General features: G+C 41.7%; 1 protein-coding gene across 6 annotated transcripts in view; it reads right to left on the bottom strand.

Moving 5' to 3' along the window:
- Positions 1-23808, bottom strand: part of MCTP2 (multiple C2 and transmembrane domain containing 2) — a 247867-nt gene that overhangs the window by 160649 nt on the left and 63410 nt on the right. For all 6 annotated transcript variants that reach the window (XM_029236801.1, XM_029236802.1, XM_029236800.1 and 3 more), the window contains 2 exons: positions 8117-8179; positions 6835-6943 (listed from right to left, as the gene is read on the bottom strand). In XM_029236801.1, coding sequence (XP_029092634.1) covers positions 6835-6943; positions 8117-8179 — 172 coding nt within the window. The remainder of the gene's footprint in view (positions 1-6834; positions 6944-8116; positions 8180-23808) is intronic.

Below are 23808 nucleotides of genomic sequence, written 5' to 3'. Positions count from 1 at the left end.
GAGGAACTGGAAAATGACCTGTAAGAGGCAATCTTCTCAACGTGGCCACACTTCCAGAGGGACCTCATCAAAACCTCTCAGTGCTCCATGATACTGGTCTTACATCCACAGTGACTCATAGATGGACAGGCATGTTCCTGACAGCGAGGTGAGTTACCGCTTAGTCACTCACTAACTCCAGTTCTTTTTCATGAGCTGTGGGTTTTGCTGGGTTTACTCAGTGCGCACACACACACACACACACACACACACACACACACACACATATGCCCCTATCTATCTATTCTGTACAAGGGATAGAGGAGTTGACAGCTAAAGACCCTGGGATGCTCTGGGTGGCGACTACATAACAGTACGTTCCTGACACCATCACTAAACCTGTACATTGTTTAGAATTAGCAACTTCCTAGTATAACAAACTTCACCAAATCTCCCAGAAAATCTCAAAATCACAACTTGATAGTCTACTTAACCAACCAGCCCTGTGTTTGAAGCCAGAGAAGTGAGAGGTTTAGATAAAATGTTCACAGCACTCTTTACACCAGGGAAGGCCATCGTCCAGCCCCTAGCTGATGGATTCATAACCCTGTGAGAAGTTGGGGGGATCCCTGTTTCTGAGAGGCTCTCCTCCTTCTTTCTGGATGGGCCAAGTGACAAAGTTTCCAGTCCTCAATCACAAACCCTATAAGGGCCTTTGAACATCCTTTCTTTAGGTATGTCAGAAACATCTTTTCCTGAGAGAGATATGATGACTTTTTACTTTACTGCCCAGTGAAAATATAGTGGGGAAAAAATGACTTTTTACTGCCCAACATCTCTAGATTTTTCTGCATTATTTTATGTCACATTACTGAGATGTTTTCCAGATACTTTATTTGAAAACATGAGCTTCACAACTTGATCACTTTCTCATTAGCTTATACCTCCTTATTTTAAATAAAGAAGTACTTGGCTACTCTAAAAAGCAGCTTCTCCAAGAGAAAATCCTAAATCAGGTCATGATATTCTAGACTGAGGTCAGCAAATTTTGGACATGGGTAAAATCCAGCCTCGTGCCTGTTTTTGTAAATAAAGTTGTACTGGAGCATGGTCACGTCCACTGGTTTACATATTATCTATGGCTGTTTGGTCACTAGACCAGCAGAGTAACTGTCACTAAGTTTATGGACCTATGCCCCATAAACTCTAAAATATTCATTTCTGTCCCTGTACAGAAAAGGTTTGCCAACCCATGTTCTAGATGGAATGTTACCTACACAGCAATGATTATGTAATAATCCAAAGAAAATGTTGACCTCTTCCCTCAGCAGGGAATGATTCATCAAAAATTTTTTTTTTCTCCCTAAAAATTCACGAAGAGTGATGGCACAATTGGGTTAAATATCCTGGAGCAGGTCCTCTGTAGTCAACGGTGCAACACATTTCAACAACACTTTGAAGGCATCCCTGTCATAAGTGAAATCAATATTTGATCAAATTGATTATATTTTAGACAAATATAAAATACATGATTGAATATATGTAAAATAAAACATAAATCAACTCCTATGCTGAAGACAGGGCATACACAGAGAGCACAAGGGTACTGACAAATTAACCCAAACTAAGAGCCAAGTGTCCAAGGTCACTGATGGGAAAGCTGACACGGATCACAGGAACCAGCTCTGCAGTGGGAGTCAGGATCATGGGCCAAGTTCATTATCGTTATTCATTAATTACCATAACACACACACTATCATTTATTGACTATTTTCTCTATGTACGGCACTATGTTATATACACTTTCCTTTTTTCAGTTCTTACAACTACATTATAAGGCAAGCTACATCATGCCCATTTTGCAGATGGGTAAATTCCACTTGAGAGTGAGTGAGTCGCCATGGGAAATCACAAGCCAAGAAGTAGATTGTAATGTCTCCTTCCTCCTCTTGTCCCCCGGAAACACCCATTCTGGTGAGTCCTGCCTCAGCCACTGCCTCCCTGCAAGTCCCTGGTCAAGTCACTTAGTCTCTGTACTTCAATCACCTGAATTAGGACTTCTGTTAAATGGGTTGCTTGTATGTAAGTCTTTTTTTTCTGGACTCTATCACTAGGTCCCAGTCGAGTACCAGTGTGATGCTCATCTCACTGAAGGGACTGAATAAATGCTTGCTGAGTCAAGGTGTGAGTGAAGGAACTCTGTTCCCTCCTGGGAAGATGTTTTCCCTTTCACGATAGTCTTTAATACTCCTTGTCTTTAAGTCCGGCACTTAAGTTGGATTTCCCTAATGAAGAACGAAAATGTATGAAAAGCATTCTATGTATAAACCTCCAGTATGGCACAGTAGGGCATACGAAGATGAATAAAACGGTTACCCAGCTAATACAGCACTAATAGTAACAGGGATGACCAGGCATTTATCCAATTGAGGGTAAAGGTGTATGGTTTATAGAGGTAAAATTTTCATAGGACCGAGATGACAGGGAGCTTATGTCTGTGAAAAACATAAAAGACTAGATAGAAATGCCATGTGAATAGATCTTGAAGGATATTTAGTACTGAAACTATTGGCTATCGATCCCATATCCAGAGAATCGGAGAACATGTGATACAGCATAGTGTAAATTCATAGATAATTCACAAGTCCTTTTATATTTGGTACTTTGGCACATCACACCATTCTCTGTACCTAATTATGTTAATGAGGTGGATACCACGTTAAATTATGTTCAGAGAATACAACTTGAGTAAGAGTGCAAATGCATAATGAGGTCCGGCCCCAAGAAAAGAAAACGCTGTGTCTAATCGGGAATTGAAACTCTCCCTACCAGGAGAAGCACGTGTTTCTGCTCAAGTGCTACCACCCAGTGTCTAGAGCAGTGGTCCTCACAAGGTGGTTCCTGGACCAGCTGCATCGTGATCACTTGGGAACTTGTCAGAAATGTAAGTTCTCAGGCCACACCCCAGACCTACTGAATCAGAACCTCTGGGGGTGGGCAATGTGTATTTTCATAAGCCCTCTAGGTTGTTCTGATACTCACTCAAATTTGAGAACTACTGGCCGAAAGGACTGTGCTGGATAAAATTCTGAGGGTGGGCTGGGCTCCATAGAAAATATTGGCATAGCGATAAGCCATGTCAGTCCGGGGCAAAGGAGGCAAGCACAGGTGCCAGTGACTATGATCCCTGCACAAATCAACAGTGGGCACCAAACATGCCCTGATCACTACCTTAATACTTGCGAAAATCGAGCACTCACGAACACAGTCACAGTAAGGAAGGCACACCACACTGCAAAATCTAGAAGAAGCACTTGCTGAGAGGGGGATGTTTTCTTAATAGATAATGATTAATCTTCCCAATAAATAAGAGACAGGAACAATGTTACTGGTTATAAAAGATATAGGTGCTAAAACAGGTTATGATCTAGATGCCTTACTAGGTATTTATCCTTGGATTATATTAGGTTGACACAAGATAAAGCCAAATGTCATATGATGCTTAACTCTGATGAAACTACAGAGATAGAGATGGTATTGACGGGATTAGAGCACAGATTACAGTCTCTCCTTTGGCCCTGAAGCAGCGAGGTGTGGAGTAGCACACAAAAACCCTATTGTTTCGGTCATTTTCTGATGTAGGCAATGGCTCCCCCGTCATCTGCCAAGTTTACTGACTGTCTCCTGAGTATCTGTTGTAAGGGTACTGGTGTGATATATCAAGGGTGGTGTGGCCAGATCACTCACATCAATTAGGGATAAATAATCAGAACAGATGGCAAAACTGGAAAAGGGGCAGCTGGCCCTGGAAGAGGTCCAAGGCCTGGGCACAGCCCTGAAGTTACATACTATGTTGGAGCTTTCCAAAAATTTACAACAGGACATGTATTTTAAAGGTGTAGAGCACTTTCTTTCCAGTAAAGCTAAATGCGCTCTCTGTGGAACACACTTCCAGTCTCCAGATAAACTGTCCCAAATCGAGCTCCATAATGATCATCATTTGACAGAAGCATCCGCTGGACACTGCAGGTTCTGAGCAAAAGTCAGGATATTTGTGGGCAGGCACCTCACTCTAGTTTATGATCGTGTCCCTCAGATGTGATTTCAGGTACAAAATGCTATCTGCCCCAAATCATTCAAAATAACCTTAAGAGAGCCATCTATTAAGATGCAGACATTTATAATAACAGTACACAATGACAGCACACAAGAAGTGGCACAACTGATGGATAAGAAATTATAACTTTGACAGAAAACACTATTTACCAACAAACAGAAAGTGGAATTTGTTCACCATTTTGAAATCCTGAGAAATTACAAAAAGACAGAGAGAGAGAGAAAGAGACAGAAAAGAGAAAGATGGTAATTTCGTTTTTAAAAAGTGGGTATATGCAGATCTAAAAGATGGAAGTTGGTGAGATCAGATTGATGGAAGAACCCACAGTCCAAAACAGAGCAGTAGAAAGTCACAGCAGAAAAAGTTTCAGGGGCAGAGGTGGGCCAAGAGGATAGGATGGCAGGTGATCCAGGGATGCTCCAGCTTGGAGGCAGTGGATACAGGAAGCAGAAGATGGCCTGAGCAAGTACCACGGTGACTGCTTGGCACAGCACACATAGAGCAGCTGGATGGCCCAGCACTGCCCTGTCCCTTTGGTGCCGAGCAGTGACCAGCAAAGGCACTTGCAAGCAGGAGACGTGAGTGTGGGCAGGAAGCCATTGAGGAAGGTTTTCCATGACGGGGCATCACCAGGAGCCAGCCTGAACGACTGGCTCTCCCTGTCTGGCTGCATGTCCCAACCCTGCTTATGCTCAGTGAAGTCAGGACACAGTAAGTAAAAACAGCATCCATACATGGCAACAGGGACACACAAATAGAAAGAGGAGTGGAAAACACAACCCAAGGATATCCGAGGGAGAAAGCACCAAACAGGAGATTTTCAACGTATACTTAATGCTCTCAAAGCTGACGGCAACCTCTCATGCATGAAATAACCTGTTCTAAAAATGAAAAAAGCCAACTCAAAAGATGAACAGAATATCACAATGGTCATAACAACTGACGAGAAAACAGTGAGCTGGAAGGCCCGGCTGAGGAATTCTTCCTGAAAAAAAAAAAAGTAATGGCAAGAATGAGGAAGAAAAAGTAAGAGACACAGAAGACAAATGGAAGGGAGACCCATCCTCCGTTTCACAGTTTTTCCAAAACAAAGTAGAGAGGAACTAGCAGGACAGACTGGCAAAGACCTGGAGAAAGACACAAAATTCTTTAGAATAAAAAGGTCCCACCTACTAAAAGAAATAAATGAAAAGAGACAACAAAGGAAAAACAGACATATTTACCTGTAATGAGACGTAAAACCTCTGAAGGACAAAAGAGGCCATAAAAATGAGGGGTAAACAGCAGACTGGCAAAGAAAAATTGCAACAAACAAATGAATGGTGAAAATTTGAAAGACTCACAAAAATTTAGAAGGAAAAGCTCAATGGAAAACTGGGCAAAGGATACAGAGAGCCATTCACAGGAGAGGAACTACAAAGGGCCATGTTCATCACCATCATAATCCTCGAAGCACAACTTAAAACAAGTGGACACTTGACCTAGAAGATTGCCAAAAACTAAGCAGAGTGATAAAAGGAAATATTCAGTGGTGACAAGGTAGGGAACACATAACCATAGTGTAGGAGAGGACATACTCTGTACCTTTTAGGGGGCCATGTACCAGTATCTCTTACATCTGAAAATGTGCATCTTCAGGATCCTGTAATTGCATTTCTAGGTTCTGTCCTGAGCTGCTCACAACAGTTAACTTTTATTAAGTGCTAGAAACCCAACAAAGTTTTAAGTCACTACCTTCAATCCTCCTAAAAGCCTATAAGGTAGGTCATTACTAATGTTCTTGTTTTACAGATGGGGAACCTCAGTCACAGGGGGATCCAGGAGCATTTCTTAAATCAAATGGCAATAAATGGAAAAAAACTGAGCCCGGGCAGTCTGGCTCCACTGTCTGCTCTTAAACATACACTATTTTTAATCTAAGATATATTCTTATCTGTGTATGGAGCCATACACAGTATGTCTATTACAGCATCATTTACATGGCTGATAAAGTAAGAGAAAGCAACTAACTTCAGCAGAGAAACAGATATTTAACACAGCATACTATGGAATACTATTAGTATTCAAAAGGAGGGAGATATAGTTATGTGGAAAAGCATGGAAAACCTTTAATTCATATTGTAACGTTTAAAAAAGCTTAGTGCAGAATATGGAATATGCAGGATAATACCGCAGAATAACGATATTAAAATATCACTTTAATTAAGAAATATAAGTGTGTGTAAATGCACAGAAAGAGGTAGCAAAGGTGAACAGATCAATCACATACATTGTAACATCATAACAGATGTTATCCAGAGGGAGGGGAGTCCAGTGGGATTTCAGGGCAGGAAGAAGGGTGGTTCAAAGGGCATTTCCATCTATGCGCATGTTTGCTAACTTAGATCAAGAATGTATTTACATATTTCTCATGGATAATTAAACTAGGATCAAGGAAACATTTTCTTTAGCAGTTGTTATATACCAGCCATAAAGCACTTACAGCGATCTTATTTCATTCTACAATAACTATATGTGATCATCAATATTTGATTATTATTAATCATAAAAAAAGGACATAAGATTCCATGTGTTTCAATAACTCAATGCAAATACCTTGATACCTGGAGAAGCTCAGATTTGAGCTCCAGTCTAGCACCAGCCATGCTGAGATGGAAAAAGGTGACTAGCAAGGTTGACAGGAGAGTTGAGAGGAAGAGGTCTGCAGGCTACCAAGGGCGCCCAGAGCCAGGCCTTACCACAGCGATCCCGGACCACCAGGTTCCGGCCTTCTTTCAGGTGGATGGTGAGGAGGTAGGCGAAAGGGTTTGGCAGGTTACTCAAGCCGTCGCCGGCTTCCCCGAGAGTCTGCACAGATGGAGAAGCCATTGAAGTCAGTTGTCTTAGGCCCAAGAAACAGAATGTCAGAAACACTTCTTCATTTAAGGAAAAAAGATGATCACTGTAATGGCGAATCTGTGAGCGTCATCCTCCACTCCCACCCACCCATGTCGATGACATGGTTACACTGTTCTTTATCCTTCTCCCCAGTGGGATTCTATGAGAATTCATGACAATAGCTTCACAGTATTAACTTCCCAAGAAGAAGCAGGTAAGTTGCATGCCGACATCTGACATCCCCCTAAACTCACCCATGCCCTGCAGGATCCTTATCCTACAGCTCCCAGTGGAGGACCCAGAGAGGATATACAATGCAGAAGTCCAGCTATGGGGCGGGGTCCCACGACCCTGGTCCACACCTCTCAGCTCGGATGTGCGATGTCTCCCTCCTCTTCTCCCCTCAGCCCACCAACCCCCATCAGTTCAGTTACACATCCTGCACATGTAACAAAAACACTCCCATTCACAACTACTCAGCTGATCACCTACTAATCCATGTCCAGCCAACATGTGCCCCACACCTGGGTCCATATGGGAGACGCTTCCTCTCTGCTCTCCTGCCTGTGACATATTTTTCTTTCACTCCCTGGTCCCCATTATAGTGTTTCCTACACTTACCCACACAGTCTCACCTCCCACCAAGTTCACTTTTCCTCTCCAGGAATGCATCAACTCCTACAAGCCACAACATCAAATTCGGTTTCTGAATATTTCTTAAACGAATCCAATTCAAGTTTTGAAAAGAGCAAATTTGTGTCTTTTGAGAGAAAAAGTACAAATAAAATGATTTATTGTTCATTTACTTGAATTTCAATGAATCGATCTGTGGCTAAGTCACTCTCCACAGCGTTCTTTTGAAAGTTCCTCGTCCACATTTCAAAGCACAGCAAAATGGCTTTGTCTCCTGTACCATCTCACTCAATTTCATGGCTCTGTATTTTTAGAAGAATCTATCCCACTCTGACAAATCAATAGACACTGAATTCATCTTTTCCAGACACAATTTGCAAGGCCTGTCTTTGTGGGTGGTAACAGTTCAGGATCCTTTAGAAATAAAAGAGGCAAAGATCCAAACATTTGATAAGAAATATTTATAGCATTTACTTTAGTGTTTGTTTGTTTTTAAGGAATGTCACTTACAGATAGCTCTTTGAAACGTTGGGATGTCAGAGAAGCATTCAGATCACCACTTCCACAGAGCTTCTGTAAACAAGAAGAAAAAATAATAATAACCCTGCTTTTAAAAAACCAAAAGAATATCAACCTACAAGGATATCCTTTATCGGGTGTTTCCCTTTGAAGCTGCCATTTGCATAGTCAAATGCAGGCTGCCTTCCGGAGTGTGTGGCAAGTCTTGGCAGTAAAAGCTTGACTCACTGGAGTCCATCTGGCTGCAGCCTCTGCCCTCTTAGTCATTGATCAGCATGTGGATAAGGCCGATTCTGCTCTCCTGAAGGGCCGCTGAGGCATCCGTAGTTCATCCAAGTCATTAGCGTGCCAGCAACTTTGTCCCAGGGGAGGCAGTGTGAGCAGCAGGGCCATCCTGCCAGGTCCCTCCATCGAGGACCTGCCTGGTCCCCCAGCCATCAAAGAGAAAAGGGCTATCAGGTACCAGAGGCCAGAGTTTATCAGTCTGGTAGGACACATTTCAAATGTGACCACAAAGACCTTCCTCCAACCATAACCTCATGGGTCTAGCAACTGTACAAGAGCCAACCAAAGAGTAAGGAAACACAAATTCTCAACAAATGATCTCAGACTGGGGGGTGTCTATGTTTCCTACTTAAATATGCCTCTGACAACCTAGGAAATGATGCCACCAGGCACTGAAGTGAGCGCAGTTCGGCAGTTAGTATGGGACGCAGTAAACATTTGCATTCTGTCAGGTTTTATATGTACCAATGTGGGGTCCAGAGGAGCTCTGGGATTTTATGAAGGTTCTGGGTTAGATGTGAGGATAGCTACCTGCATGGAAAGGCAGAGTGGAAGGGAAGGGATTAAAAGGTCTCCCAGCATTTTAGGGATGTTCCCATTTGTCGGACACATTAGCCAGGGCTGCTTTCCTGTGGGAAAACATGAGATTTCTCCCTCCAAACAAGGCTGAGTAACTCTGAAGTTATGAAATTTAGATACAGGCAGCAGGCTTGCAGAGATTGCTTAGATGACCATGAAGCTTTGAGGGGGCGAAGATGGGGACCAGATGCACTGTGGTCATTGGTCCTTCCCACCCACAGCAAAGATCAGGGAGATTCTGGCACAATTCAGAGATCCTGCCTGGATGGAAGGCAGGTTGCCTTCCAAGACATTCTCTCTCTGTCTCTCTCTCTCTCTCCCTGTCTCTCTATCAAGTGGAGTTCAGGCAGCAACAGAACCTGGATTCTACAACAATAGGGCATTTCTTCAGGCCCTAAGAGGGCTGACAAAGGGCTGCAAACAAGCAGGGCTCTTTGGTCTACCCCCTCTGCATGCAGTGACACCAAGAAATGCTGCAGCGAGGCAGAAACGAGCCCTGATCACAAGTCGGCGTGGAGCCTCCCAAGCCCTCACCGGGGAGCAGAGAAGCCCTATGGCTGTTTGTATCTGCGCTTCTCCCATCACATCTGCCCCTTTCTCCCAGTCCCAGCTCGAATGTCCCTTTACTATGAATACATTTCATTCAATTCAAATTCACACAGGACCCAGGGTGATTTCAGACACTTGGACCTTTCTCTAAGGACCCCAGCACTTCAGTCACTGGTGCCCCCTGGCTCTGGAAGGATCACCACTGCCCAGCTGGGCAAAGAGCCCTCACTCTCAATGTGGGCTCGACCTGACAGCAGACAAGGAAGGAGGCAGCTGGGCCTCTGTTGATCACCTTCCCGTCCATTTCCCGGTCGGTACCTCCTACTTGTGTTATGTGTAAAATGACACCCGGGGGAGTGGGACAGGACGGCCTGAAGACCGCTCTATGATGACAATCAAATCTTACTCAACTCTCCCAATTTCAAAAGATTTCTCCTCATGCCTTTTACACTATTACTCTCCTCATGATTATCTCCTGGAAGCTCAGCGATTCCTCTTCTGCCTGATTTGCAAAACCCAAAATACTCCGATCAGGTCTTCATGTGCAGAACCAATAAGTAACATCAGCTGTCTGATCTTCTGCAGCCTGATCACCCCGTTAGTGTCTGCAGTTTTATGAAACGAATCAACGTTCCACTTAACCAATCCTGTTTGAAGGCAGTTCTGTAAAACTGCCAGTGTTGGGATCAGAATTCCTGTTTAAAGTGCATGGTCCCATATCTTCTACTGTCACCTTCTGCTGTCAAACAGAAGAGTGAATGTTTCTTAAAAACCATCACTCCTCAGACCACACACCATACACACTCTCCCAAGGGAGCCTCCCTGTACTTAATGATCACGTTCATTCAGTGACAAAATAAGCCCACATCACCACCATCATTTACACACTATCAAAAATGAACACGGAGCTTTTATTCAAATACTCAATAAGTCTTCCACTTAGAACAACGTGGACATTAAATGTGAAGAATGACATTAATTCAACATTATGGCTCGTTTTACTCACAGAAGTCACAGAGCTTAAAGTTATGATTCCCACAGCCGCCGTAACTGTCACACGCCGTGTATACACACCGAGGAAGGAAAGTGATCACCATAAAGAAGCCAGGAAAGGCTACAGCAGTACAGGAGTACCGGGTTACAGCTGCTGGGGGACACATAACTTTGAGTATTCCCGACACTCTGCATGGAACTGAAGGTATTATTCACTGAGTGGAAGTTACATTATTTTCAGCTTCTTTGTAAACCTAGTAACTACATCACTGAATTTTTCATTAAAAAAGTACAATTAGTATTTTTCTTACAGGAATCCCTGGTATCTGTCATCATGAGAAGATTTTTTTTTGATGTTCTCAATGAGCAAAATCAAGCACTCTAATTTTTCTTTTTAAATTTTACTTTAAAAAATTAATACACAGTGAAATTGACTTTTTACATGTGTGTACAACGCGATGACTTTTTTACACATGTATACATTTGTGTAACTACCACCACTATTGGGACATAAAACAGTTCCCCCAAAAAACTCCTGCATGCAATCCTACTGTTATCATATTGTTCCCTCACCCCTAATCCATGGCAGTCATTGACCTGTCCTCATCCTGTAGCTTCATCTTTTTCCATAATGTCATATAAATGGAATACATGCAGACTTGACACTGGCTGACATCTTTCACTTGGCCCAATGCCTTTGAAATCCATTCAAGTTGGCAACTGTATAAATAGTTCTTTTTTTTAACTACTGAATAGTATCCCATCATTATGAGTGTACCATAGTTTGTTTATCTGTTAAGCACTGGTTTTAACCATTTTAAACAAATGTTTCCAAGGACGTACTCAGGAAAAGACAAATAATCTTGAATATCATCAATGCTGAGAAGTCTTAATATGACAAAACTCTCTAATTATACATAAACATCCAGAAACTCAGCATTAACATGTTGGCATGAGGCTAGTCATCTCTCACACAACTCTCACGGTTACCTTTTAGATAAGTGGGATTTGTGTGTGTGTGTGTGTGTGTGTGTGTCTGTGTGTATTTAATGACAGCAAATTTATATTGCTATTTCCATTTTATCTTGCTAAGGTGAAATTCATGGGAAGGTATGTAAATACATACAAGGTAATACATACAAGACTGCAAATGTATTAACATGAGGAGATACCAGAATGGATGGGTCAATTATTTAAAACAAAAAGAAAATCTCTAGCCACCAAGGATCTTAAGAACAAGACACTGATGTGAAAAAACATTTTCTTTTGTGTACACTAAATGTGATCTTGTACAAATATCACCTCCCACGTGGCCGTCTGAAGGATCTTAGCACGAAGAATTCACAGGAAGTTAAATAATAAGTGACGTAAACAATCACTGGCTGTTTAAACTTTACTGGAAGAAGACATAAACCCACATGCAGGAAAGCTAGATAAGAGTAACACGTTGGCTGAGAAGATCACTTAAGATTTTCTTTGGGAAATACTCTATTCAAGTACATGAGTATAGCAAATGATATATATTGATGATACATATTTAGTTAATTACTTAACCCACATCTATTTCTAAGAATGTGAATACTCAGGAAGAGCATACTCACAGACACAAATACCTACAGGGGAAAGGAAGCAGCAAAAGGAGCAAAGGGGATCAGATGGCTAGACAGACCATTAAGCGATGCTTGGATACAGTGATAGAAGTAAAACAACTCACATGACAATCAGAGGTCAAAATTAGAACGCCCGTTCAGAAAAAGTCAGGTCTACCAAATGGCTGAGTTTACTCATATTCAAATTTTTTTCAATACATCTTTATTGGAGTATAATTGTTTCACAATGCTGTGTTAGTTTCTGTTATACAACAATGTGAATCAGGCATATGTATACATATATCCCCATATCCCCTCCCTCTTTTTTTTTTTTTTTTTTGCGGTACGCGGGCCTCTCTCTGTTGTGGCCTCTCCCGTTGCGGAGCACAGGCTCTGGATGCACAGGCCCAGAGGCCACGGCTCATGGGCCCAGCTGCTCCGCGGCATGTGGGATCTTCCCGGACCGGGGCATGAACCCGTGTCGCCTGCATCGGCAGGCGGACTCTCAACCACTGCACCACCAGGGAAGCCCTATCCCCTCCCTCTTGAGCCTCCCTCCCACCCTCCCTATCCCATCCCTCTAGGTGGTCACAAAGCACCAAGCTGATCTCCCTGTGCTACGCAGCTGCTTCCCACCAGCTACCTATTTTACATTTGAGAGTGTATATATGTCTGTGCTACTCTCACTTTGTTGCAGCTTCCACCTCCCCCACCGTGTCCTCAAGTCCATTCTCTACGTCTGCGTCTTTATTCCTGTCCTGCCCCTAGGTTCATCAGAACCATTTCTTTTTTTTACATTCCACATATATGTGTTAGCATATGGTATTTGGTATTCTCTCTCTCACTTACTTCACTCTGTATGACAGTCTCTAGGTCCATCCACCTCACTACAAATAACTCAATTTTGTTTCTTTTTATGGCTGAGTAATATTCCATTGTATATATGTGCCACATCTTCTTACCCATTCATCTGTCAATAGACACTTAGGTTGCTTCCATGTCCTGGCTATTGTAAATAGTGCTGCAATGAACATTGTGACACATGTCTCTTTTTGAATTATGGTAGGGTATATGCCCAGTAGTGGGATTGCTGGGTCACATGGTAGTTCTATTTTTAGTTCCTTAAGGAACCTCCATACTGTTCTCCATAGTGGCTGTATCAATTTACATTCCCACAACAGTGCAAGAGGGTTCCCTTTTCACCACACCCTTTCCAGCAATTATTGTTGCTAGATTTTCTGATAATGGTCATTCTGACCAGTGTGAGGTGATACCTCATAGTTTTGATTTGTATTTCTATAATAATTAGTGATGTTGAGCATCTTCTCATGTGCCTCTTCACAACCTGTATGTCTTCTTTGGTGAAATGTCTATTTAGGTCTTCTGACCATTTTTTAATTGGGTTGTTTGTTTTTTTTGATATTGAGCTCCATGAGCTGTTTGTATATTTTGGAGATTAATCCTTTGTCAGTTGTTTCATTTGCAAATATTTGCTCCCATTCTGAGGGTTGTCCTTTTGTCTTGTTTATGGTTTCCTTGGCTGTGCAAAAGCTTTTAAGTTCAATTAGGTCACATTTGTTTATTTTTGTTCTTAGTTTCATTACTCTAGGAGGTGGGTCAAAAAAAATCTTGCTGTGGTTTATGTCAAACAGTGTTTTTCCTGTTTTCCTCTAAGAGTTTTATTGTGTCTGGACTTACTTTTATGTCTTTAATCCATTTTGAGTTTATTTTTGTGTATGGTGTTAGGCAGTGTACTAATTTCATTCTTTTACATGTAGCTGTCCAGTTTTCCCAGCACCACTTATTGCAGATGCTGTCTTTTCTCCATTGTACATTCTTGCCTTCTTTGTTGTAAATTAGGTGTCCATATGTGTGTGGGTTTATCTCTGGGCATTCTATCCTATCTCATTTATCTATATTTCTGTTTTTGTGCCAGTACCATACTGTATTGATTACTGTACCTTTGTAGTATAGTTTGAAGTCAGGGAGCCTGATTCCTCTAGCTCCATTTCTCTTTCTCAAGATTGCTTTGGCTATTTGGGATCTTTTATTTTAATTTTTATTTATTTATTTTTTTACATCTTTATTGGAGTATAATTGCTTTACAATGGCGTGTTAGTTTCTGCTTTATAACAAAGTGAATCAGTTATACATATGTTCCCATATCTCTTCCCTCTTGCGTCTCCCTCCCTCCCATCCTCCCTATCCCACCCCTCTAGGTGGTCACAAAGCACCGAACTGATCTCCCTGTGCTATGCGGCTGCTTCCCACTAGCTATCTATTTTACATTTGGTAGTGTATACATGTCCATGCCACTCTCTCGCTTTATCACAGCTTACCCTTCCCCCTCCCCATATCCTCAAGTCCATTCTCTAGTAGGTCTGTGTCTTTATTCCTGTCGGGGTCTTTTTTGTTTCCATACGAATTGTAAAATTTTTTGTTTTAATACTGTGAAGAATGCCATTGGTAGTTTGATAGGGATTGCACTGAATCCGTAGATTGCTTTGGGTAGTATAGTCATTTTCAGAATATTGATTCTTCCAATCCAACAGCATGGTATATTTCTCCATCTGTTTGTCACCTTTGATTTCTTTCATCTGTGTTTTACAGTTTTCTGAGTACAAGTCTTTTGCCTCCTTAGGTAGGTTTATTCCTAGATATTTTATTCCTTTTGTTGCAATGGTAAATGGGATTGTTTCCTTAATTTCTCCTTCTGATTTTTCATTGTTAGTGTATAAGAATGCAAGAGATTTCTGTGCATTAATTTTGTAACCTGCAACTTTACCAAATTCATTGATTAGTTCTAGCAGTTTTCTGATGGCATCTTTAGGATTTTCTATGTATGGTAACATGTCATCTGCAAACACTGACAGTTTTACTTCTCCTTTTCTGATCTGTATTCCTTTTATTTCTTTTTCTTCTCTGACTGCCTTGCCTAGGACTTCCAAAACTATGTTGAATAAGAGTGGCGAGAGTGGACATCCTTGTCTTGTTCCTGATATTAGCGGAAATGCTTTCAGTTTTTCACCATTGAGTACAATGTTTGCTGTGGGTTTGTCATATATGGCCTTTATTATGTCAAAGTAGGTTCCCTCTATGCCCATTTTCTGGACAGTTTTTATCATAAATGGGTGTTGAATTTTGTCAAAAGCTATTTCTGCACGTATTGAGATGATCATATGGTTTTATTACTTAATTTGTTAATATGGTATATCACATGGATTGCTCTGCATATACTGAAGAATCCTGGCACCCCTGGGATAAATCCCACTAGATCATTGTGTATGATCATTTTAATATGTTGTTGGATTCTGTTTGCTAGTATTTTGTTGAGGATTTCTACATCTATGCTCATCAGTGATATTGGTCTATAATTTTCTTTTTTTGTGACACCTTTTCCTGGTTTTAGTATCAGGGTGATGGTGGCTTCATATAATGAATTTGGGGATGTTTCTCCCTCTGAATTTTTTTGGAAGAGTTTGAGAAGGATTGGTGTTAGCTCTTCTCTAAATATTTGATAGAATTCACCTGTGAAGCCATCTGGTCCTGGACTTTTCTTTGCCAGAAGATTTTTAATTACAGTTTCAATTTCATTACTTGTGATTGGTCTGTTTATATTTTCTAACTCTTCCTGGCTCCATCTTGGAAAATTGTAACTTTCTAAGAATTTGTCCATTTCTTCGTGGTTTTCCATTTTATTGGCATATAGTTGTTTGTAGTAGTCTCTTATAATCCTTTGTATTTCTGTGTGCCAGTTGTGTTTTCTCCTTTTTCATTTCTAATTTTATTGATTTGTGTCCTCTCCCTTTTTTTCCTTGATGGGTCTGGCTAAGGGTTTATCAATTTTGTTTATCTTCTCAAAGAACCAGCTTTTAGTTTTATTGATCTTTGCTATTGTTTCCTACATTTTTTTTCATTTATTTCTGATCTGATCTTTATGATTTCTTTCCTTCTACTGACTTGGAATTTTTTTTGTTCTTCTTTCTCTAGTTGCTTTAGGTGTAGTGTTAGATTGTTTATTTGAGATTTTTCTTGTTTCTTGATGTGAGATTGAATTCCTATAAACTTCCCTTTTAGAACTGCTTTTGCTGCATTCCATAGGTTTTGGGTTGTCATGTTTTCATTGTCATTTGTTTCTATTTATTTATTAATTTCTTCTTTGATTTCTTCAGTGATCTCTTGGTTATTTAGTAGCATACTCTTTAGCCTCCATGTATTTCTTTTTTACAGTTTTTCTTTCCTGTAATTGATTTCCACTGTGGTCCAAAAAGATGCTTGATATGATTTCAATTTTCTTAAATTTTCCGAGGCTTGAGTTGTGACCCAAGATGTGACCTATCCTAGAGAATGTTCCATGTGCACTTGAGGAGAAAGTGTATTCTGCCCCTTTCGGGTGGAATGTTTTATAAATTATCAATTAAATCTATCAGGTCTATTGTGTCATTTAAAGCTTGTGTTTTCTCATTTATTTTCTGTTTGCATGATCTGTCCATTTGTGTAAGTGGAGTGTTAAAGTCCCCTACTATTATTGTGTTACTGTCGTTTTCCCCTTTCATGGTTGTTAGCATTTGCCTTATGTGTTGAGGTGCTCCTATGTTGGGTGCATAAACATATATAATTGTTATATCTTCTTCTTCGATTGATCCCTTGATCATTATGTAGTGTCCTTCCTTATCTCTTGTAACAGTCTTTATTTTAAAGTCTATTTTATCTGATACAAGTATTGCTACTCCAGATTTCTTTTGATCTTCATTCACATGGTATATCTTTCCCCATCCCTTCACTTTCAGTCTGTATGTGTCACTAGGTCTGAAGTGGGTCTCTTGTAGACAGCATATACACGGGTCTTGTTTTTGTAACCATTCAGCCAACCTGTGTCTTTTGGTTGGGGCGTTTAATCCATTTACATTCAAGGTTATTATTGATATGTATGTTCCTATTACCATTTTCTTAATTGTTTTGGGTTTGTTTTTGTGGGTTGTTTTCTTCTCTTGTGTTTCCTGCCTAGAGAAGTTTCTTTAGCATTTGTTGTAAAGCTGGTTTGGTGGTGCTGAATTCTCTTAGCTTTTGCTTACCTGAAAAGCTTTTGATTTCTCCATCGAATCTGAATGAGATCCTTGCTGGGTAGAGTAATCTTGGTTGTAGGTTTTTCTGTTTCCTCAGTTTAAGTATATCCTGCGACTCCCTTCTGACCTGCAGAGTTTCTGCTGAAAACTCAGCTGATAACCTTATGGGGATAACTTTGTACGTTATTTTTTGTTTTTCTCCTGCTGCTTTTAATATTTTTTCTTTGAATTTAATTTTTGTTAGTTTGATTAATATATGTCTTGGTGTGTTTCTCCTAGGGTTTATCCTGTACGTGACTCTCTGTGCTTCCTGGACTTGGGTGACAATTTCCTTTCCCATGTTAGGGAAGTTTTACACTATAATCTCTTTAAATATTTTCTCAGAACCTTTCTTTTTCTCTTCTTCTTCTGGGACTCTATAATTTGAATGTTGGTGTGTTTAGTGTTGTCCCAGAGGTCTCTGAGATTGTCTTCAATTATTTTCCTTCTTTTTTCTTTATTCTGCTCCTTGGCAGTTATTTCTACCATTTTGTCTTGCAGCTCACTTATTCGTTCTTCTGCCTCAGTTATTCTGTTATTGACTCCTTCTAGTGTATTTTTCATTTCAGTTATTGTGTTGTTCATCTCTGTTTGTTCTCTAGTTCTTCTAGATCTTTATTAAACATTTCTTGTATTTTCTCAATTGTTGCCTCCATTCTAAGATTCTGGATCATCTTTACTATCATTACTCTGAATTATTTTTCAGGTAGATTGCTTATTTCCTCTTCATTTATTTGGTCGTGTAGGTTTTTACCTTGCTCCTTCATTTGTGACATATTTTTTTGCTGTCTTATTTTTTTTTTGTTTTTTGATGGGTGGGACTGTTTTCCTGTCTTACTGGGTGTTTGGCCTAAGGCTTCCAACACTGGAGCTTATAAGTTGTTGGGTAGAGCTGGTTCTTGGTGCCAAGATGATGACCTCTGGGAGACCTCACTCTGATGAATATTCCCTGGAGTCTGAGGTTCTCTGTTAGACCAGTGGTTCAGATTTGGAGCTCCCACCACACAAGCTTTGGCCCAACCCGTGCCTGCCTCATGAACCAAGATTCTGTAAGCTGTGCAGGGTGGCAAAAAAAAAAAGAGAGGAAAAAAAGGAGAACAATAACAAAGAGTAAAAACTACAATCAGACTAGGAAACTAACAGGTATGTTAGAAAGAGTATAAAAATAAAAATATAGGTGAAACAACAACTGGAAGGGAAAACAGAACCACAATAGTAAAATAGAGGAGAAGAAAAAAAAAAGGGGAAAAAAAGGTGGAAAAGTCCTTGGCTGTGGAGGGTAGGGCCTAGGCAGAGGCAGGGTTTGGGCAGCCAGCAGGGCCTATGCTTAGGACCCACAGGGCTGGAAAAGGCTGTGGGGGGTGTGGGGGCTGGGGCTTAGGCTCAACGGAACAGAAGGGGCCCCGGCCTCTGGTCTCATAGGGTGGGGGACCCCGCCTGGGAGCCCAGCAGGCTTCCGGGGCCTGAGTGGGTAGGGCAAACACTCTCCACTCCTCTCCCGCTCCTCTGGTCCTGGAAGGCCCCTCCCGCCTGCCTCTCCTGTTCTCCCCCGGCCTCCCTCCTGTGTCCCCAGGACCAACACGGCCTGGAGGGGGCCTCTGAGGGCATAGGACTTGCCCCAAGAGCCAGGTAGACTTTCCGGGCCTATTAGGCAAGAGAAATGATCAGTGCACTCCCCCCTGATCTGAGCCCCCAAGGGTCCATCCAAGCATGGTAACCCCTCCCCCCCTCTCAGCCACCCCTCAAGGGTGCCAGAACTGTTCATCCTCCCCTTCTCCTCCCCCCTCAGTCCCCCCATGTCCAACCGGTTCCCTTGGGGATTCCTCCCGTCTCCATGGGCATCAAGGTCCCCCACCAACATCCGGCAGGCACCCTAGTTGTGGGGAGACGTGAACTCCGCGTCTTCCCACGCTGCCATGTTGACTCCACCCTCCATATTCAATTTTTATACAACGTTTTAGGAGGTTATTGATCATACAATCAAGGTATACACATTTCTTTTTCCCCACCCCCAAGATTGTTCACTTAAACTGATTACCCTGGAATATTATCTAATACACAAAATATAAGTCAGGTGTGTGTATGTGCATGTGTGTGTATACACATATTTACTACCTATCCACCAGCAAAGTAAAGCCCAACACTTGTTTTTATAAAGTTTGAACTTTCAAACCCAGCCCCACCTATTCATTTATACATTGCCTATGTACATATCTATATATATTTCTACGGCTAATTTCATGCTACAACACCAGAGTTGAGTAGTTACCACAGAGAGAGATCTATGGCTCACAAAGCTGGACCTATTCATTACCAGGTCCTTTACAGAAAATGTTTGCAACCTTGGTATAATGAACTTTTCTTACCATATTCAGTAATATTTCCTTACTGACCTTCCATAATTGTTTTCATTACCATTAGCAGTAGATACTTTAAAAGATTAACAGCACCCCCTTTACTTTGCTTAGTAGTTCATAACTGACAAACACACACTCCTATTAACTTCTTATAAGGAGTCTATGGGCTGTCATTAGTAATTTACAATGTACAAATTGGGAGCCAGAGCTAAGAGGCTAGATGGTTGCCAAAGAGAAGCAAGAGAGTTAGCCCTTCATCTGAGTCCTGGGTATCCACTCTTCACTGAACCACAACTGTGCCCAAAACCAGAAGAATGCAAAAGCAGGACACCTCATCTGACATACAGGCAGGCAGCTCTGCACAGTAGTAGACAAAACGCTGGAGTCACAAAGACCTGGATTTGAATTCCACTTCTGCTACTTCTTGGCTCTGTGTCCTTGAAAAGTTTACTTACTTAAAGTTCACGACCATGGGAACATCTCTAAAAGGGGCAAAAAAATATCCTTGTAAGTTATTAGGAGAAAAATTCATTCATTCAAAGATATCTACTGCGTACCTTCTTTGGGTCGGACACTGCACAAGGCTCTTTGTATAAAGAGTGAGCCCAATAGATGTGGTCCAGTGAGATGACATTTACATTGCACTTTGCAGAGTTTCTTACACATAACCTCTCAGAGTGCTACTGGATTGGTGTTGCCACTATTATTTTTATTATTATGAGGACAGTGGATGAGTTTGGGAAGACTGGAGAAAACAACTCAGTGAAGGTGGTCAGCAACCCAAGTCCCTCCCTTCATTCTGACCATCCCTTCCTCACTGACACTGTTATGATGACAGATAGACAATCAAGGTATAACATATCTCAGGACAGTGCTGTCTTCCCCTCTCCACACAGCTTATCAACCTGTGCCCACTTCCTCCACAGTTCCGATCCGAGGCAAACCCACTTATTGCTATTCCTGGTGTTCACAGCAGGTACAGCAAGCACCACTATATGCTATTGATTCTTCCCGCCCCGCCTGTGAGCAACACAGCACCAAGACCATAGGGTTCCTTTGAAACTGCTCATCCAGCACCCTGGGTAGTTGTTATGGTAGCAGAGTTTCCTGGCAGGATGGGAAAGCCCATGTGATACATCCTCAGAAGTAACTGACACCTCCTACCATCCTCTCCAGTCACACTGCTTTCCTGCTCTTCCTGACAAATACCAGGCACACTCCTGCCTTCCTGGAACCTGCACACTGGCTGTTCTCTCCTTTAGAAATGCTTTGTCTCCAGATACGCACATGACTTGCTTCCTTGCCTCCTCTAGGACTTTGTGTAAATGTTATCTTCTCAGAAGAGATATTTCCTGACCACTGTGTTCAAAATGGTCACACCTCCACCTGAGCACTCCTCTGCTTTATTTTTCTCCATTAAATCTATCACTTTCTGAATATATCTGTAGCCCGCTGCCATCTAGAACAGGATCTCCATGAGGAAATATCCTGTTGTCTCTTTTGTTGACTGCTGTGTTCCCAGTGCCTCAGGACAGGATCAGCACGTAGTAGGTATGGGAAGGAGGGGTGGAAAAAGAAAAAAGGGGTCAATCCCATGATGCACCCTGGGACATGGTTTACAAATTTGTCTCACTGACCCCATTTATGTTGAGCAATGATTTCTGAGACAAAATAAAAATAGTAAAGAACACGTAATTGAAGTGTAGAGAAATTGATGCACTTGTTTAATTCTGAAAGCCGTAGGTTGTTTCCGCTCCTGTCTGGTTTGTCATTTTGCTTCTCTGTGGTCACTAAACTGAAGCTCTGTGGTTGCCAAGCAGTTTCTGGAACTATCCCAACAGGGTACTTCTCTAAACCACTCAACTCATCCACTTAAACTTGCACCAAAGCGAGTTGTTTAAAACTCCAACTGTCAAATAAAGTGTTAGGGAAGGATGTACCCCATTGTGGGATTACATGGATGGTGGGGCGGGGATGGTAATAATCCTTCCATTCAGGATTACTGGCTATAGACGATGATAATAAGCCATTCCATCACCATAATTATCCCTGCATTTAAAAGGGCACAGTGGACAAAGAAAAACATACATCTTCCCTGATGATCAACATTTTTTAGATTACCAGCTCTGAGTTCTCCCAACATGCATATGTGCATTTCTCTAAAGCCCTAATATACACAGTTTTATGCACAGGCTTTGGATTCAAACTGTACTGTATTTAGATCCTGGCTCTGACACTCACTAACTGGATAATATTAGGCAAGTCATTCAACCTCCTTGGCCCTCAATTTCATGCTGAAAAGGTAATGATAAAAATAATAACGGTAATAAATACAACCATAATCATAGCAGTGAGTCCTTGTTAGGCACTTGTGACTGCCATGTACTGGGCTAAGAGCATTCTATTTTGCTAGCATCACGAACTGCAACCGTAACTACTCGGATTTACTCCCCAACCACTTGGGTCTTAACCTCAAAACACATCCTCTTCAGGCCTTTCCGACCACATACTCAGAGCAACCACTCCCCTCTCACCTCAACTGGTTGGTTATCTAGCACTCTCTAGAGACTGCCTCGTCGTGTTGGTCACTGTTTCCAGTACCTCATCTAATCTCAATTCCATCATCAACACTGGAGATGAGAACCAGAGGGGACTCTCTGTATTCTCTAAACACTTAACTGATTTTCCAAGGCATGAGAAAGTATCTTGCAAAACAACTACTGGGGGGGAATGCTGACAGGAGAAGGAAGTAAGAAAAAAATAGCAAGATAAGAAGAAAAGAAGGAAAAATAAGCTACTCTCCCTCTGAGTCTCCTTCATTTTAGTTTCTTCATATTGAATCTGACATTTGAGAACTCCTTCAGAACTCATCTACCCACTCAGGGCCTCCATGTATCACCACCTTCCCCAACCAAACTGAATTTCCTATGGCCCCACAGCACCTAGCAGTCAACTTCAGACACAAAGTGAATCAAAATATTTTACATAAGCAAGGTTTGCAGAAAGGCTGGGAGAAGAAGAAGATAGCTTCCAATCTGACAAGAGAGGCTGACTTCTACACAACTAACCGAATACAAGGTGGTGGTGGTGTTTGGCAGTAGGGTGAGATGCCCTAACTGCCTCCTAAGCCCCAAGTCTTGGTGATGAGACCAATGGAAGTGAAACGGTAAGACTACCTTTTGCCCACCAGAGGTGGGACATACACAGCCACCTACTGGAGACAATCTGGTTGTCAGGCAACCATGATAGGCTATCAGCCTGAGTAAAAGTGACAACATACAACTATGGTAATAGTTGTTAATAAAATGACGTGTCAACCACAAAAAGGGAGAGGTCCTGCAAGGAAGCCTAGGTAAAAGTTTGGACCTGCCCATTTGAACCCTATGGAGGGAAGAGGAAGCCTATCCCACAGGACTTTAGGAATCTCGGCTTCATTGGCAAAGCAGGTTGGCATGTGGAGATGGATGCAATGGGTCCTAGCAAACAAACTGTGTGTCAAGTTCTCATCTACAGCTCAATCCCTCCTGTGAAATGGACAGCACACCAGTGTAGAACCTACCCGTTGTCCGTTCAGCGATTCATAGAGCAATCTCCTGACTCTATGTGACTTCTCATGTAGGCTGACTTCAGGGAGTTAACACACCTAACATGGATTTTTCAAGTATTTCCAGGCCCTGAAATAATTCTTTTTCCCAGCAAGTTAATGAAGTAGGTGTTGATTATGATCTGGCTTCCAAAGTAACTTGACAGCATTGAAACAATGAGCTATTAATGTCAAAATGAGCATTAGGGTTTATATAGTACTTAATTCTCACTAAAAATTAGTTGTGGTTGTCATTTGCAGCTTAGTCCCATGATCATTTGTTTATCATGAGTCGGTCCTCAGAGCCAGGGGGCCACTGGACAGTTAATACAGGTCTTGGAACTTGCGACCTTCTTAGGGTCTTATCCAATGACACTCTTGCCCAGCACCAATATGCCTTCACATCTCGACCTCCTCTACCTGTTCTAATCCCTTTCTCTCTACAGACTTCTACAGAAAGCAGGATGAGGTCAGCGCTCAGCAACAGTAAAGGTAGCGATGCTTGCAAATGAAGCCAGGAGGGTCATATTGACTGTAGAGTTGGGAAAAGCACCACAGAGAAGGAAGATTTCAGCTGGGCCTTGAAAGATGAGAGGAAGGAAGAAAAAAAGGGAGGAGAAGATGTAACATGGATAAATGAAAA

The sequence above is a fragment of the Monodon monoceros genome, unplaced genomic scaffold, assembly GCF_005190385.1.
Source record: "Monodon monoceros isolate NGI ecotype Baffin Bay Population unplaced genomic scaffold, NGI_Narwhal_1 Super_Scaffold_21, whole genome shotgun sequence".
Lineage (NCBI taxonomy): Eukaryota > Metazoa > Chordata > Mammalia > Artiodactyla > Monodontidae > Monodon > Monodon monoceros.
This window is presented reverse-complemented; position numbering and strand designations above follow the sequence as displayed.